This window comes from Schistocerca nitens, chromosome 9 (assembly GCF_023898315.1).
Source record: "Schistocerca nitens isolate TAMUIC-IGC-003100 chromosome 9, iqSchNite1.1, whole genome shotgun sequence".
Classification (NCBI taxonomy): Eukaryota; Metazoa; Arthropoda; class Insecta; order Orthoptera; family Acrididae; genus Schistocerca; species Schistocerca nitens.
In genome coordinates this window covers 300,545,551-300,563,678 of record NC_064622.1, presented here as the reverse complement: position 1 = coordinate 300,563,678, position 18,128 = coordinate 300,545,551, and the positions used below count along the sequence as shown (strand labels likewise).

The window sequence follows — 18,128 nt, the reverse complement described above, 5'->3', positions numbered from 1 at the left end:
CTTTATAAATATGATAGCGTACTTAATCTTTAGACAACAAGTGTCATCTGATGTGTTACTTTTTTTAAATTTAATTTGTAGAACATTCTACAATTTGAAGTTAAGATTCAGCGTATTTTGCAATCTAGAGTACAACGAATTTAGAGTATTAAATTACGGGATCCATTACGGCCGGCATTTCTTGTAGCATCGTTCACCGCAGATTATTAAACATCCCGAGGCCCTCTCTCGCTGTGTAAACAAACAGTAAGAAATCGTGAAGCACTTCTTTGAATTTTTTCTGTGTCTTCCGTCAATCGAACTTGCTACGGGTCTCACAACGACGAAAAATACTCAAGAACTTTTCTGTAAGCGACCTCTTTCGTTAATTAACTGCAAGTCGTTATAAATAATTGAGAAGTATATTGGGACAGTCAGGAAAGCATTCTTCAATAAAATAATTGTATTGGTATCAGATGTCGGTAAGAGAGAAGAAAGAACTTCCTGAAAACGTACATCTGGCGCACAGCATTGTAAGGAAATCAAAAGTGGACCATCAAAGATTCGGAGAAGAAGAAACTGGAAGCATCTGAAAAATCGTGCTGCCGAACTATGTTAAAAATGAAGTGCATACATAAAGAATAAAATGAAAACGATCGCTGCGAATGGTTCTTAGCAGAAGAGGGAGAGGTTACTGAAACATCTGCTGTGACACCAAGGAACTGTTAAGGTGTGCAGGAGAATTTCTGTGAAGTTTGGAAAGTAGCAGATGAGCTAGTGTGGGGAGTAAGCCTGTGACGGCGAGTCGTGCATAGATAGCTTTGTCGATAGAGCACTTGCCCGTGAAAGGAAAGGTCCCATCTTCGAGCAGAAGCCTGGCACATAGTTTTAATCTGTCAGGAAGTTTCAATAGTTAACTAGGCGATGGAGAAGGAGTAAAGGGGAAAAGTAGTAAGAATAGGCAAAGACTTGAAAAATAAATTATACATGACAAAAATTAGCTCAAGATAGGTAACGATGAGAATAGCATCAAATTAGTTGAAATGTTGAGGACTAGGGAGAAAACAAGTATTTTTCTAATAAATCTGCAAACTGCCTTCATCACGGCTAGATTCTTGCGGTCGTGCAGTTACATATCTCCTGGCAGATACTCAGTGATACTTGAATATTGTGATTGATCCCAGAGGCTTATTGCTGATTGCGTATTCAAACTATATGAGATGCATAGTACCAACGTATATGCATGTTTATATGTAGTTTAATTGGTAATCCATATAGGACACACATAACGGCACAATTAAAGCATACACTCACATTCAAATTGGCATCCTAATCGCCGAGCTTCTCATTACGATCCAGAAACGCTACGCAACTGCGAGAGAGGATGGCCATTTAATTGTTATGATTACTGCAGGCGTGACAGGGGTATATTCAAAATAAATGCGTACACTAATTTTATAAAAAGACTGTATTTAAATTTGTTGTGTTTACAGTTTTGTACGTCTCATAAAAATGCGAGACTCGTATATACGGACAATTTATTCATACACCTGTAGAGTCAATGAAATCTTAACTTAAAAACAAGCGGCATCCGTCTCATTAATTGTTGAAACAAAGTTTCTACATGTTAAAATACTTGCTTATAAAGTATTTTCTCATTGTACAAAAATAATTATTGGCATGTGTAGAATATAATTTAAGGATTAGAAAATGTTTTTAAATACAATAGGCACTCTCTGACGGTGTTACGTGAGGATGGACCTGGGCATGTGATCTTCATAATGTAGTGCGTTGGAGCGGAGCATGTGTAGCGAGAGGCAAAGGTAGCTGCGAAGTAGGGAAACTTTCGAGGCGCCGAAGCCCACAACGGAGCGTTTTCACGTACGCATATAAATAGTGATTAGCAGTGAGCATTTCCTGCAGCATCGTCGCCGTATAGCGAAGTGAGCACAGCGCGAGGTTCTCCTACTCAGACGCCCAGACCCATCCGGCCACCACTGCTCCTGTGACAGGGACAGCAGTAGGCGAGTCCTCCGTCGCCGCGACTGATCCAGAAAGCTCTCTCATGTGGGATCTTTGTAGGTGATGTGTTAGTCTAGAAAGGATGCGAGGCGTGGATGAGGGGTGGAACGAAGAATGTAGGTACGAGAGCAAATAGATCAGTAGCGACAGGAGTAGAGACCGAGAATCTAGCCTGCCTGTCGACAATTACCGCTTCCGTTTCGCCGAGTATGCTCACTGCATGCCTCCTTCCAAGAGAACATCTTTTTATCTAGACAGCAATGCGGTTTTACTTCATATTGTATTCACGTACTGGCTCTAACTTTTATAGGCTTTGCTTTCTTTGTAATCATAATTGTTTCTACCTTCACTGCATACCCCGATGTTAACATAACATCTCAAAAATGTTCCAATAAGTCATATACAGAATGTTCTGAAAAATTAGTAGCAGACAGGAGATCGCGGTCCAGATTAATTTTGGGCAGACCACGCAAGGTGGAGGAAGTCACTGGAACAAATATGTGAAGAACTTTTTGTAAAATGAAGTTAAAATCTGGGTTAATAGGCCGCGTCATGTTTCTTCTAAAATATTCGACGTTTCGACCCCTCTGCTGGGATCTTCCTCAGGCTCTTTTGGTGTCTACTACTGCTAGGACACTATAACCCAGAAGATTTTAACTTCAGTGACAACTCCACAAAAGCCTGCAGACATTTTGTAAAATGTTGGCACCCTCTGGTAAGGTCGGGACGTGATCAACAAAGGAAACTGGCGCCTAGATACGAGTTCGAGAACTATCGCAAAGTGTATAACACCCTTGTTACGTATATGTGGAATAGATATACAACAGTTTTTTGTAGTTTCGTGTCCCAGTGCACGCTGTCTGGTAGGTCACTGGAGCTGGAGGCACGGTAGCGTTTCGAAGGCAACGGAAGTGGTCTTCTTCAGGACAGGCGAGGGCGATTCTGTACGGGCTGTCAGTCTCAGAGCGCCGGTGCCGTGGCAGGGAGCACTCGATGCCTGCGCTTCATGACTCGCCGGTGCGGCGCCCTGACGACAGAGGTGAGCGGGATGTTGGCGAGGTCCAGCACGCGCCCGAAGCTGGACGAGGGGTCGAAGCGCGCCAGCGTGGGTGGCGGCAGCTGCTCCCCACTGCCCGATCCGCACTGCGAGCAGGGGTAGGGCGCGAGCACCGCCGAGGGGAACATGGGCTGCAGCGTCTGGCTGGGGTCGCTGCCGTTGCCCGGGCAGTACGGGTAGAAGATGACTGGGATGAAGCCGATGAAGGCGTAGGGCGGCAGGCCGCCCTGCTGCTGCGGGGGCGGGCTGTAGGGCGGCGGCGGCCTGTAGGGTGGAGGCGTGGGCGGCAGGCTCACGTTGCCAGACGTACCGTTGGCGCTGGGCTCGACCAGGTAGCACGGGCACAGGCCCGGGACTGGCACGATGGGCAGCGGGTAGGGCACCAGCTGCACAGGGGGCGCTCCGCCTCCTGCGAGACACACACAGGTACATGCAGTCACAACCAAACGTAGCACACCATGTCACTAGTTACATCTGATACACTACTGGCCATTAAAATTGCTACACCACGAAGATGACTTACTACAGACGCGAAATTTAACAGACAGGAAGAAGATGCTGTGATATGCAAATGATTAGCTTTTCAGAGCATTCACACAAGGCTGGCGCCGGTGGCGACACCTACAACGTGTTGACATGAGGAAAGTTTCCAACCGATTTCTCACACAAAAAAAAAGCAGTTGACCGGCGTTGCGTGGTGAAATGTTGTTGTCATGACTCGTGTAAGGAGGAGAAATGACTACCATCACGTTTCCGACTTTGTTAGAGGTCGGATTGTAGGCTAGCGCGATTGCGGTTTATCGTGTCGCGACATTGCTGCTCGCTTTGGTCGAGATCCAATGACTGTTAGCAGAATATGGAATCGGTGGGTTCAGGAGAGTAATACGGAACGCCGTACTGGATTCCAACGGCCTCTTATCACTAGCAGTCGAGATGACAGGCATGGCTGTAACTGATCGTGCAGCCACCTCTCGATCCCTGAGTCAACAGATGGGGACGTTTGCAAGACAACAACCATCTCCTTGAACAGTTCGACGACGTTTTCAGCAGCATGGACTATCAGTCGGAGACCTTGGCTGCGGCTATCCTTGACGCTGCATCACAGACAGGAGCGTCTGCGATGGTGTACTCAACGACGAACCTGGGTGCGCGAATGGCAAAACGTCATTTTTTTCGGATGAATCTAGGTTCTATTTACAGCATTATGATGGTCGCATCCGTGTTTGGCGACATCGCGGTGAACGCACATTGGAAGCGTGTATTTGTCTTCCCCATACTGGCGTATCACCCGGCATGATGGTATGTGTTGCCATTGGTTACACGTCTCGGTCACCTCTTGTTCGCACTGGCGGCACTTTGAACAGTGGATGCTACCTTCAGAGTGTTACGACCCGTGGCTCTACCCTTCATTCGATCCCTGCGAAACCCTACATTTCAGCAGGATAATGCAGGATCGCATGTTGCAGGTCCTGTACGGGCTTTTCTGGATACAGAAAATGTTCGACTGCTGCCCTGGCTAGTACATTCTCCAGATCTCCGACCAATTGAAAACGTCTGGTCAATGGTGGCCGAGCAACTGGCTCGTCACAATACGCCAGTCACTACTCTTGATGAACTGTGGTATCGTGTTGAAGCTGCATGGGCGGCTGTACCTGTACACGCCATCCAAGCTCTATTTGACTCGATGCCTAGGCGTATCAAGGCGGTTATTACGGCCAGAGGTCGTTGTTCTGGGTACTGATTTCTCAGGATCTATGCACCCAAATTGCGTGAAAATGTAGTCACATGTCATTTCAGGTAAATTATATTTGTTCAATGAATACCCGTTTATCATGTGAATTTCTTCTAGGTGTAGCAATTTTAATGGCCAGTAGTGTATTATCAGAGAAGGAGAAAGCGAACAAATATAGTTGTCTTAAAATTAAAAAAAAGCGTAATTGTCTAGATCTCGTAAGGAAAGACGGAATGGTTGGACCACTGGGTGAGGCGGACCAGTGGCGTATTTCACCTGCTAACTGTGAGGAAACTCTTTCGTCAACATTTTTGGTGCAAAGTGTTGCTGTTATTTTCGTGTTATTTCTGGAGAAAAGTTTTGTCGTCTAGTTACATAATTTTAGTAGTAAAGCCTGGTTTGCACAATATTGATGAAACTTCCTGGCACATTAAAACTGTGTGCCGAACCGAGACTCGAACTCGGGACCTTTGACTTTCGAGGGCAAGTGCTCTACCATCTGAGCTACCCAAGCACGACTCACGTCCCGTCCTCACAGCTTTACTTCTGCCAGTACCTCATCTCCTACCTTCCAAACTTTACAAGCTCCAACTTTATCAACTTTATCAGTTCACTAAAGAGGGGTAGGACGTCAAACGGGCCGACTTGGAGCAGGAGAGGCACCACAGGACATTTTAATTTCCACTGTCTATACTTTTACAAACAAATTTATAAAACTTTGTCAGCATGACCAGGAAGGATTCAGAATTCACACACTTAGCAGTGGAAGTGGTGAAACATAACGAAATAATTTTTTTACATGTGAAATATCATTTTTTTCACTTACTAATGGCAGCATTTGTTGCTATAGGTACACTTTTCTTCATAAGTAAGAGAGAGTCTTCGATGAATTTTGCACAGCATACAAACCATATAGAACTCTAGAACTTTCCAAATCTATTAAAAACTGTGGTAAAAATTGAGGTAATTAACTACAAAATTTGTGTTTCTTCAAAACATGAAGTTAAAAATACAACAGCTCATTCCTTTTTTTCATAAATTAAATAAATTCTAGAGTTTCATACACCTGTAAGTACGGTATGTATGCTGTGCAAAATTCATCGAAGAATCTCTCTAACTTACGAAGACGTCCTACCCCCCTTAACAAGACTTGCTAGTGAACACATACATCAGACGTTTGGTCAGTAATGAATAGAGGTCGTGATTCGCGGCCATCTCGTTCTCTTGAACTGTTTCCACTCGATTACTATTTGTGCGACCGTGTGAAATGTCTCATGTGCTGTAGGGCCTCGCTGCCTGTGGTAGTGTTGGAACAATAAAGGGGTCGTTCGAAAGGAAGGACGTTTAGGGTTACACATCTCTTTGAAGACGATGTCGTTAGAGAGAGAAAATAATTCTGATTTGGGAAGGCTAAGGAAGGGAATCGGCCGTGCCCCTTGTAAAGGATGCACGGCAGCATCTGACGTTTGTGACTGAGGGAAACTACGCAAACCGTAAACCTGGATGGCCGGTCGGGCATCAGAAACGCCGCGCGTCCAGTACCTTATCACTTTCTTCTTACTGCTGTGACCGAAGCATATCGTGCCCTTCATGGAAACCTACCTTCATTCGAGTCAGTTAGCTACCACACAGATAGAAAATTTTCATCATCATAGCAGGATCAAACCACCTGTTTACGTAAAATAGTCATTATTACAATCACTAGTGCTATAGAAATAGTTATATATATTTAAAATAGTCCAGCGTGACTAATATGTCAATTGGCATTTGGCTTGGGTTAGTAGTCAATTACCAAGACTATTTCTACAAGAGCTAATTAGGTGAGCTGCGACAATTACGTGGTTCTTTAGCTAGATCCAGGGAAGGAGAATGCAAACTGGGTTATCTTGGGTGTAACCCTGAGAAATCTCGGAAAGTATTAGAGGAATAGCATCGCGAGCAAAACAAATGGATTTTGTTGTTCTTAAAACATTTATATAAAGAAGTACGCTTCTCCAGCCTTGGTGCATGATACTGAATATCACAGACACTGAGTTCTTGAAAACTTTTTCTCTCTTGAACGCACAAAAGATAAAATCAGGTAAATGTGGTCGCATTACACTACCTTGAGTTAGATGTACAAAGAGATGGCCACATCAGTAGCAATGTGCTATCTACACTCGAACCAGCATGTGTTCTAATGTAACTTGGCTATTGTGTGACACACAAATGTTAAATCGTCTTTCAATATAAGTGGGTAAGAGATTGAGCGTCATGTTGCACAGAAAAATGTTCAGTGATCTTACATGGCAAGATAGGCATTGTCGCATTAGATCAAGTCACCAGCCATAATTGCCGACAGAAACTGGATATATCTTCGCCGCTACTATGAACATGTTTTGAAAACAGCCAATCTAATCGTCGCTAAGTCTTACTTCCCGAAAACTGATTGAATGCGACGACATGAACTAGCTAAGCAGAGATGGTAGGAAACCAATAAGAAGGATATGGGAGGCGCAACAGATCGGGGGAAAGTAGAGTTTCGATATGAAAATAGAGAAACTTCTAAAGCGTAAATTGATGAGGGAGAATATAACTGTGAGACCATGAGTAAACAAACTATCATGAAACTGTAATCGGCCTTTTCTTACTTCTAATATACTGACATGCACCTGGTACTGCCATAACAGAGCAGCGAAGAGAAACTGAACCAGACAGCCTTGAGGAGGAAAGTGTTGGAACAATGACTCCTCTATGTTTAGTAGAGCAACTGGCCTTTAGGGGTTCAGATAATTAGTCCCGAATTACTTGTGTATATATGTTACAGTTTCCCCGTATTATCCAAAGGAGCAAGTACAGCTCATATTGTGCAGTGTACACTATTTTAACGAATACAGAAGTAATGATTTATGTACTAGAAACGATTTTGACGTTTAATAAGCACATTTTATCGATTAAATCAATCGAAAACTATTATCTGTACCTATTTGTCATCCCTGTCGCACTTTGTTACTCCTCGGGGTGAAATTATTTTTCACTCTCCTGTGTCATAGAAAAGAGCAATTACTGTAATGGTAGGCAAACTTAAGTAACTGTATTACTTTATGTACATGAATTCAATTATTTTGAGGATATATGCCGGCCGGTGTGGCCATGCGGTTAAAGGCGCTTCAGTCTGGAACCGCGTGACCGCTACGGTCGCAGGTTCGAATCCTGCCTCGGGCATGGATGTGTGTGATGTCCTTAGGTTAGTTAGGTTTAAGTAGTTCTCAGTTCTAGGGGACTGATGACCACAGATGTTAAGTCCCATAGTGCTCAGAGCCATTTTGAGGATATAAGTAACTCTAATAAATACAGTTATATTCTATTTGGAGGTACAAGAAATAGTCATACCTGGAGTAGTAGAAGGCGGTTGTCCTCCACTAGGCCCTCCTGGTGCTCCTGGGTACCCTGGTGTTCCAGGTTGTCCAGGGAGTCCTGGTGCTCCAGGAGTACCTGGAGCCCCAGGTGCTCCAGGCCCTCCTGGATATCCAGGTGGAGGCCTGCCTCCAGGTCCTGTTGGTCCCTCAGGTCCTGTTGGATATCCTGGGTAACCTGGTACACCTGGTGTTCCAGGGTAGCCACCGGTAGGTGGCCGTCCACCAGGTCCTGTTGGCCCACCTGGTGCTCCTGGATATCCACCGGTGGGTGGTCTTCCACCTGGTCCTCCTGGCAGTCCTGGCTGTCCTGGGTATCCTGGCTGTCCTGGTACTCCTGGTGCACCTGGCTGTCCTGGTGCTCCTGGTTGTCCTGGAGCTCCTGGACCAGTTGGTCCTCCTGGGAAACCACCAGTTGGTGGTCTTCCACCTGGTCCTGTGGGTATTCCTGGTTGGCCTGGATATCCTGGTCCTCCTGGCTGTCCTGGTGTTCCTGGCTGACCTGGTACGCCAGGTCGTCCTGGTTGGCCTGGTAATCCTGGTCCTCCTGGCCCAGATGGTCCTCCAGGATACCCTCCTGTGGGTGGTCTACCACCAGGCCCTGATGGCCCTCCTGGATATCCTGGTTGTCCCGGTACTCCTGGCTGTCCTGGAGCACCTGGTAATCCTGGACCTCCTGGGTAGCCTGGTGATGGTGGTCTACCTCCAGGGTAACCTGGTGAACCTGGTAGGCCTGGTGCTCCTGGCTGTCCTGGTGCTCCAGGACCAGTTGGTCCTCCTGGGTATCCTCCTGTTGGTGGTCTTCCTCCTGGTCCTGTTGGTATTCCTGGTTGACCTGGGTATCCTGGTCCTCCTGGGTATCCTGGTGTTCCTGGCTGACCAGGTGCGCCAGGTCGTCCAGGTTGGCCTGGTAATCCTGGACCTCCTGGCAGTCCAGGACCTGTTGGTCCTCCTGGTGCTCCTGGGTAACCTCCAGTAGGTGGTCTTCCACCTGGGCCTGTTGTAACTCCTGGCTGTCCTGGGTATCCAGGCTGTCCTGATATTCCTGGTGCTCCTGGCTGTCCTGGTGCTCCTGGGCCAGTTGGTCCTCCTGGGTACCCACCAGTTGGTGGTCTTCCACCTGGTCCTGTTGGTATTCCTGGTTGGCCAGGATATCCTGGTCCACCAGGATAGCCTGGTGTTCCTGGTTGTCCTGGTGTACCAGGTTGTCCAGGTCGGCCTGGTAATCCTGGCCCTCCTGGTACTCCAGGTCCTCCTGGTGCTCCAGGGTAGCCTCCAGTAGGTGGCCTTCCACCTGGGCCTGTTGGAACTCCTGGCTGTCCTGGGTATCCAGGCTGTCCTGGTATTCCTGGTGCTCCTGGCTGTCCTGGTGCTCCTGGACCACTTGGTGCTCCTGGGTATCCTCCTGTTGGTGGTCTTCCTCCTGGTCCTGTTGGTATTCCTGGTTGACCTGGGTATCCTGATCCGCCTGGGTATCCTGGTGTTCCTGGCTGACCTGGTGTGCCAGGTCGTCCTGGTTGGCCTGGTAATCCTGGACCTCCAGGACCTGTTGGTCCTCCTGGTGCCCCTGGGTATCCTCCAGTTGGAGGTCTTCCACCTGGGCCTGTTGGAACTCCTGGCTGTCCTGGGTATCCAGGCTGTCCTGGTATTCCTGGTGCTCCTGGCTGTCCTGGTGCTCCTGGACCACTTGGTGCTCCTGGGTATCCTCCTGTTGGTGGTCTTCCTCCTGGTCCTGTTGGTATTCCTGGTTGACCTGGGTATCCTGGCTGACCTGGTGTGCCAGGTCGTCCTGGTTGGCCTGGTAATCCTGGACCTCCAGGACCTGTTGGTCCTCCTGGTGCCCCTGGGTATCCTCCAGTAGGAGGTCTTCCACCTGGGCCTGTTGGAACTCCTGGCTGTCCTGGGTATCCAGGCTGTCCTGGTATTCCTGGTGCTCCCGGCTGTCCTGGTGCTCCTGGACCACTTGGTGCTCCTGGGTATCCTCCTGTTGGTGGTCTTCCTCCTGGTCCTGTTGGTATTCCTGGTTGGCCAGGATATCCTGGTCCTCCTGGGTAGCCTGGCGTTCCTGGTTGTCCTGGCGCACCAGGTCGTCCTGGTTGACCCGGTAAACCAGGTCCTCCTGGCCCAGTTGGTCCTCCAGGGTAACCTCCAGTTGGTGGTCGGCCACCAGGTACTGATGGTCCTCCTGGATATCCTGGTTGTCCTGGTACTCCTGGTTGTCCTGGTGTGCCTGGTAATCCTGGACCTCCTGGATAGCCTGGTGATGGTGGTCTACCTCCAGGGTAACCAGGTGCACCTGGTTGCCCTGGTAATCCTGGTGCTCCTGGCTGTCCTGGTGCTCCTGGCTCTCCTGGTGCTCCTGGACCAGTTGGTCCTCCTGGGTACCCTCCTGTTGGTGGTCTTGCTCCTGGTCCTGTTGGTATTCCTGGTTGGCCTGGGTATCCTGGTCCTCCAGGGTATCCTGGTGTTCCTGGTTGACCTGGTGTGCCAGGTCGTCCAGGTTGCCCTGGTAATCCTGGTCCTCCTGGTAATCCAGGTCCAGTTGCTCCTCCTGGATAACCTCCAGTAGGTGGTCTTCCACCTGGTGCTGATGGTACTCCTGGGTAACCTCCAGTGGGTGGTCTTCCTCCTGGCCCTGATGGTACTCCTGGCTGTCCTGGGTATCCAGGCTGCCCTGGTAGTCCTGGTGCTCCTGGCTGTCCTGGTGCTCCTGGACCAGTTGGTCCTCCTGGGTACCCTCCAGTTGGTGGTCTTCCACCTGGTCCTGTCGGTACTCCCGGGTAACCTCCAGTGGGTGGTCTTCCTCCTGGTCCTGATGGTACTCCTGGCTGTCCTGGGTATCCAGGCTGCCCTGGTAGTCCTGGTGCTCCTGGCTGTCCTGGTGCACCTGGGCCAGTTGGTCCTCCTGGGTACCCTCCAGATGGTGGTCTTCCACCTGGTCCTGTTGATATTCCTGGTTGGCCTGGATATCCTGGCCCTCCTGGGTAGCCCGGTGTGCCTGGTTGACCTGGTGTTCCAGGCCTGCCTGGTAGTCCAGGAGCACCTGGTGCTCCCGGTTGTCCTGGTTGTGGTTGGCCAGTTCCTGGTCCTGTCGGTACTCCTGGGGCTCCTGGATAGCCTGGAGCGAAGAATAATTTCATTAGGGCGTACTGTGATATATGCATTAATTTTTTACGTTTTTTCTTGGCATAGTTTGTTTATAAATTATTATAGGTAGTACAATGTTTTAATATTTTTATGTTACCGATGAATGACAGGGATGTTATGGTGTTATGTGTTTATTTCCTATCGTTGTGTTAACACAGGCTGTGTAACAAATAACAGTAAAGTTTGACCTAAGTTATTTGTATAGCTGACTTTTGTAGTGCAATAAAACTACGAAAACATTATCATAAACCTACAGATACTCTCCTCTCGTATTACATGAGTAGGTAAACACATAATCAAATTATGCTCGGTAACTGAGGTAGAAGCCCTTAGAAAACTCTCTTTGCATTGTAGTCGATGATATTTTCACAATTATTAGAAATATCATGATACCAGTAAAGGCGTAACAACGCAGAAAGCAGAGCTAATAGATCAGTTAACTCATGGAAAACTGTTTATGAAGAATTCCCTTTGTAACTCATTGATCTTGGTTGATGCTGTTTACAGATGTACTTAAACTTAGATAACAATAAAAGAACAAAAAAACATTCTTTTAAGACTGATAAAGAATTAATAACAGCGAGTGGAAAATATGTCGCGTGTACTGTTAGTAGTTACGTTGTGTACAAAGAAATTACTACAAATCTTTGTTAATACTACTATAATATCAAATGACATTGAATATACGTCTGAGCCTTCGTTACGCTTCAGTTTTAGTTAGATGTCTCATATCTCAGGCGAAAGATTATTAGATACATATTATACTTTAATTAAAATTATACATACAGCGCTTCTGATATGTGTTTCTTTAATAAGGAAGTGGACAATCAAAATGCAATCAAAACACTCAGCTAATTTAGCATAAATTCTTTATTGTAATTCCGTCAAGTTGAGTTTTATTATGCTGGCTACTGGTTTCGAACTACGAGGTTCATTTCTAATCCAGGCACAGGTTTTGAAAACGAACTTGGTATTCGAAACCAGCCTCCAGCTTGATAAAATGCAACTATGACGGAATTACAACAAAGAATTTATGGTATCCAAGTTGCTGGTCCTGTACCGACGACATGTTGGAATTCTTTTGATTTAGTATAATCTGGCGACACAAGCGAACGCTCGCACCATGGACTGAAACTTCCACCTGGCTTTGTCCCCAGAGCTTGGGGCACCTTTATATGCTTCGCCATATTCTAGGGGGCAAAAAAGAGAGTGCTCCTCCACACATAAATCTGTAGTTGGTAATTCCGCAAATTACACTTGCATGGCTTTTCCTTACAGTAGCTCGTACACTTGAAAGGTATATACCATACGCAGGGTAAATCAATATAGTATCGATTGTGTAGTAGCGTCGCTGCTCAACAGCGTCGCTGTTTCGAGGTGTTATCGGCAATGTGTTAGATTAACTCTAGGTGGAGTGAAGTGTGGAGGACTCTCAATTGTAAAGACGTGTTGTATCTGATGTGTGCTGGATACACACATCTGGGGCCAAGGAAACTGGTATAGGCGCGCGTATTTAAATACAGAGATATGTAAACAGGCAGAATGCGGCGCTGCGATCGGCAACGCCTATATAAGACAAGTGTTTGGCACAGTTGTTAGATCGGTTACTGCTGCTACAATGGCAGGTTATCAAGATTTAAGTGAGTTCGAATGTAGTGTTATAGTTGGCGCACGAGCGATGGGGCACACCATCTCTGAGGTATCGATGACATAGGGATTTTCCATTTCAAGAATATATCTGGTAAATCATCAAATCCCCGATATCGTTGATGCCGGAAAAAGATCCTGCAAGAGCAGGACAAACGATGACTGAAGAGAGTCGTTCAACGTGATAGAAGTGCAACTCTTCCGCAAATTGCTGCAGATTTCAATGCTGGGCCATCAGCAAGTGTCAGCATGCGAACCATTCAACGAAACATCAGCGATATGGGCTTTCGGAGGCGAAGGCCTGCTCGTGTACTCTTGATGACTGCACGACGCAAAACTTTACACCTCCCCTGGGCCAGACACCACCGACACTGGACTGCCGATGACTGGAAACATGTTGCCTGGTCGGACGAGCCTCGTTTCAAATTGTAGCGACCGGATGGATGTGTACAGGTATGGAGACAATGTCATGGATCAATGGACCCTGCATGTCAGCAGGGGACTGTTCAAAGTTGTGGAGACTCTGTAATGATGTGGTACGTGTCCCGCTGGAGGGATAAGAGACCACTGATACGTTTAGATACGACTCTGACGGGTTACACGTACGTAAGCATCCTGTCTGATCACCTGCATCCATTCATGTCCATTGTGCTATCCGACGGACTTGGTATATTCCAACAGGACAATACGACACTCCACCCGTCCAGAATCGCTACTCTTCTGAGTTTAAACAGTTTCGCTGGCCACCAAACTCCCCAGACATGAACATTACTGAGCATGTCTGGGATGCCTTGCGACGTGCTGTTCAGAAGAGATCTCCACTCCCTCGTACTCTCACGGATTTACGGACAACCATGCGGAGTTCATGGCGTCAGTTCCCTCCAGCACTACTTCAGACATCAGTCGAGTCCATGGCACGTCGCCTTGCGGCACTTCTGGGGGTTCTTGGGGGGGGGGGGGGGGAGGGAAGCCATACACGATATTAGGCCGGTGTACCAGTTTCTTTGGCTCTTCGGTATGTACTTACTCGCTACGGCCAGTAATGATTTATTTATCTGCATGATCCTATGATGTTTGCTAACTGTAAAAGGAATCTAAGCAGAAGCTCGAAATAATTAATGTAAAGATAGTTGTTTTGTTAGTAATGCAATGCACGTATTCTTAAGTGATGACTGAGACAATGTATAGCACTTACATCCAATGATTTTGTAAAGCTAATTGTTAATATATAATCGGTTTATTGAGTGTGTTAATTGTGAGCATTATTAATTTTCAAAGAGTCAAAATACTAGTTTTACAGTTAGTGTTATATTGCTAGTTATCCCAAGTCAATACCAGTTCCCAGATCCATGTCATTTTTATCTATTTTTCTCAGGAAGTTATTGTCTCAGTATTATTCGATCTAATTAAAATGTATGCTAAGCAACAGCCTTGCGCAGTAGCTCTTTGGTAACTTTACGATTTATAATACCAATAGAGAAGAGTGCGAAGGAAGTTCCCGTTGCGCAGATACAGGTAAGAAATTTTATTATTTCGGGGATTAAGCACAGGGACCATTATTTTCAAACTGAACAAGTTTTATTTTATTACCAGGGCCAATTTCAGATCAATAATATTGCATCAGATTCAATTTTTTGGTTACGTAAATTCATGCAGTTCTGGCTTGGTTTAAAGTTATTGACATTTTACATTCTCGCAGTTAAATTAAATTTACATTCTTGCAGTCAGAAAAGTTCAGGTCAGTGCAAAGCGCATGAGACGAGTTATAATACGCGTTCATGTGCTATTCCCATACTAACGGAAATGTTTAAGACTATTGTCAGTTACGTAATTTTAATCATATTTCAAACGTACATTTTTCACACTGTATTATTTTTATATTAATAATATTATCAATCTCTCTTACGTTCTACATATGGTGGCATCAGACTCACACTTTATCCGCAGCTAACGATCGCTATCTTTTTCGTCATGTAAAAACAGGTGCTGCAACTGTTAATTGTTCGAGTACCACTGAAGGCCAAAGAAAATCATTTTTTAATGTTTGTTTTTGTAGCCGTTCCTCGACTGTGTACTTATTTTTAAAAATTCTACGTCTAGCAGTCGCTATAAGTGGCGTGTTACACAGACTATGGCTTCATTGCCTCTGAAAGTAATGTCCGAGAGCAGACCGTAGTCTCATAATGGCGTTCATCTACGAATTAAAGTGCCACAATTGGTGTTCCATCTTGATTCAAATTTACTCGCTGCAGGTACTGAATCCAAACTATTTTTCTTTATTTGGACAATCACATACTCAAAAGCTTTGCTGTCACCGTAGAAGTCCTAGTACAGCTGGCCTGCCTCGGTCTTCCTGTAACCTCTCATGGTTTGCCAAGTATATCTTGGGTGGCTCTGCTGAACGGCTGTAACGCCGCAGATGGGGACGCAGAACTTAATGTTCCTATCCGACGGATGGATCACCACGTTAATGACACGTGCTCCCATCCCATGAGGCGCTGTGAAGAGGTTTGTAATTTAATCCAGGTCATTAACGCAAGGCCTTTTGACGAGGAACTTAATGGATGTATCTTATCTCCCGTTACCTGTCAAATCCTGGCGATGCAAATTTCTTACATCAACAGGGTTCGAACCAGCTACTTCGGAGACTACCGCCACCACGTCAGTGTACATTAGTGACCTTGGGTGCTGAGACATGGTTTTATATGACTTGTTTCTGCCTAGTTGATAAGAATATAATTTATACAATGAAAATATTAAATAAAAATAAAAAAAAGTAATACAATAAGTGCGGTGAAAATAAGTTGCAATATGTAGAGCGAAGTGAAATACTATGTTTGGATGTGTAATACAGCCTAAGTAGCTTGTTGGTTGATAATAGCCTATTTCTACCTACTTCAGGTGAGAGCGTCTCCGTAGAACGTTGAGCTATTTTCATATGAAATGGTTTGTGCTTATGTATGTTTATTGTGCTTGTGAGTATTGGTATAGTACTGGAAGTGTTGCAAGTCAGGACACCATATATGATCTTCAGCAGTTGTTTGTCTTATTGTTGGTAGTTGTGGTATATTCTGTACGATACCTTAGATGCATACACCTGGTATTATATAGATTAAATACTGATTGAGCATTTGATACATGGAATACAGGAATTTTAACTTTACATGACGAATACACTTATGGTTGTAAATTTGTTAGTAGAAATAGAATGTAGTTCACTGCTACTTGAATGCGTTATTCTTTAAATAACTTAATACATTACATTTTTAATTTTATACATAATTTGAACAGAAAATACAGTTGATATATAAAATTCATTGATTGTAACTGCAAATAGAGAAGAGAGTATAAATATGTAGTGTATCGTTGAGGAGGAGGAGCCTGGGAGCAGAAGATCTCCGAGTCTCCTACTCCCAAGCGACGTTGCGTTATTACTAGGGTCTTACTATGTAGCGTCGATGTTTGTTTTATGATTGCTACTGCTTGTTGTGTTGCTTGTTACTGTGGTATGGCATGCAGTGTCATGTGCCTTTGGTTTGGGTCCTTCACGTGCTGATGCCTTTTGCGTCATGCTCACTTCGTGTATTTGTTCCTAACTCGGTTTGGCCGGCCGTTGTGGCCGAGCGATTCTAGGTGCGTCAGTCCGGAACCGCGCCGCTGCTACGGTCGCAGGTTCGCATCCTGCCTTGGGCACGGATGTATGTACTGTCCTTAGGTTAGTGAGGTTTAAGTAGTTCTAAGTCTAGGGGACTGATGACTTCAGATGTTAAGTCCCATAGTGATCAGAGCCATTTGAGCCAAGCCTAACTCAGCTTCGGGATCTGTGGCCGTGCTTGGGTCCTCTTGTGTGGTTTTTAGTGTCGTTTGTGCTTGCATGCACCTCCTTCCATTTGAGTTTCGGCGCTTGCATTTTTCGTGCAGTATGTTCGATACAATATCGCTTGCGCTATTTATTGTGTTCCAAGCATCGCGATCACGTATTATTCTGGGGATGTCACTGTCGTTCTGTATACGTCTCTCTTGTGCTAGCGTGTAGCAGAGCAGTGTGACATGTTCTGGTGGCCCAGTTTCTCCGAAAATGCATATTTCATCGTTAGTTAGTCTCATGCGGTTTACGTGTACCGGGTACGGGCCGTGGCCCACCAGGAAATGGACCTTAGGGCAGTGAGGCGAAATGTGGCGTTAATGGGCTCTACAATAGCAGACGACCGACGCGAGCGTCATTGCTAATACCACGACATCGCCTGCAGCGCCTCTCCTGGGCTCGTGACCATATTGGTCGGACCATAGACGACAGGAAAACCGTACCGTGGTCATGCGAATCACGATTTCAGTTGGTAATAGCTAATGGTAGGGTTCGAGTGTAGCGCAGATCCCACGAAGCCATGGATAAAAGTTGTCAACAAGTCACTGTGCAAGCTGATGTTGGCCGCGCGGAGTGGCCGAGCGGTTAGAGACGCCATGTCACGGATTGCGCGGCCCTCCCGCCGGAGGTTCGAGTCCTCCCTCGGGCATGGGCGTGTGTGTTGTTCTTAGCATAAGTTAGTTTAAGTAGTGTGTAAGTCTAGGGACCGATGACCTCAGCAGTTTGGTCCCTCAGGAATTCACACACATTTGAACCTTTTGAACAAGCCGATGGTGGGTCCATAACGGTGTGGGCAGTATTTATATGGAATGGATTGGTTCCTTTGGTCCAACTGAAGTGATCATTAAATGGAAACAGTTACGTTAGGCTAGCTGGAGACCATTTTCAGCAATTCATGCACTACATGTTCCCCAAGAATGATTACATTTTTATGGATGACAATGCGCAATCTCACTGAGCCACAATTCTCCGCAATTAGTTTGAAGATCATTCTGGACAGTTTGAGCGAATGATTTGGCCACCCAGATCGCCCGACATGAATCACATCTAACAATTATGGGACATAATGGAGAGGACATTCGTGCACAAAGTCCTGCACCGCCAACAGTTGCAAAATTATGGTCGGTTATGGCCCAATATTTCTACAGGGGAATTGCAACGACTTGTCGGGTCCATGCCACGACGAGTTGGTGCACTACGCTAGGATAAATTAGTTTCGTCACCATATTAGGAGGTATCCCATGGCCTTTGTCACTTCAGTGTAGAGGAATAATGCTCAAAATG

At 46.0% G+C, this 18,128-nt stretch overlaps 1 protein-coding gene across 50 annotated transcripts in view; it reads right to left on the bottom strand.

Moving 5' to 3' along the window:
- Positions 1-1,429: 1,429 nt before the first annotated feature.
- The window catches only part of LOC126202976 (collagen alpha-2(IV) chain-like), a 187,066-nt gene continuing 170,367 nt past the window's right edge, over positions 1,430-18,128 (bottom strand). For 40 of the 50 annotated variants that reach the window (XM_049937152.1, XM_049937119.1, XM_049937122.1 and 37 more), the window contains 2 exons: positions 8,163-11,303; positions 1,430-3,467 (listed from right to left, as the gene is read on the bottom strand). In XM_049937152.1, coding sequence (XP_049793109.1) covers positions 2,962-3,467; positions 8,163-11,303 — 3,647 coding nt within the window. In that variant the 3' untranslated portion in view covers positions 1,430-2,961. The remainder of the gene's footprint in view (positions 3,468-8,162; positions 11,304-18,128) is intronic. The other 10 variants (XM_049937169.1, XM_049937170.1, XM_049937121.1 and 7 more) reach the window with 10 other exon arrangements.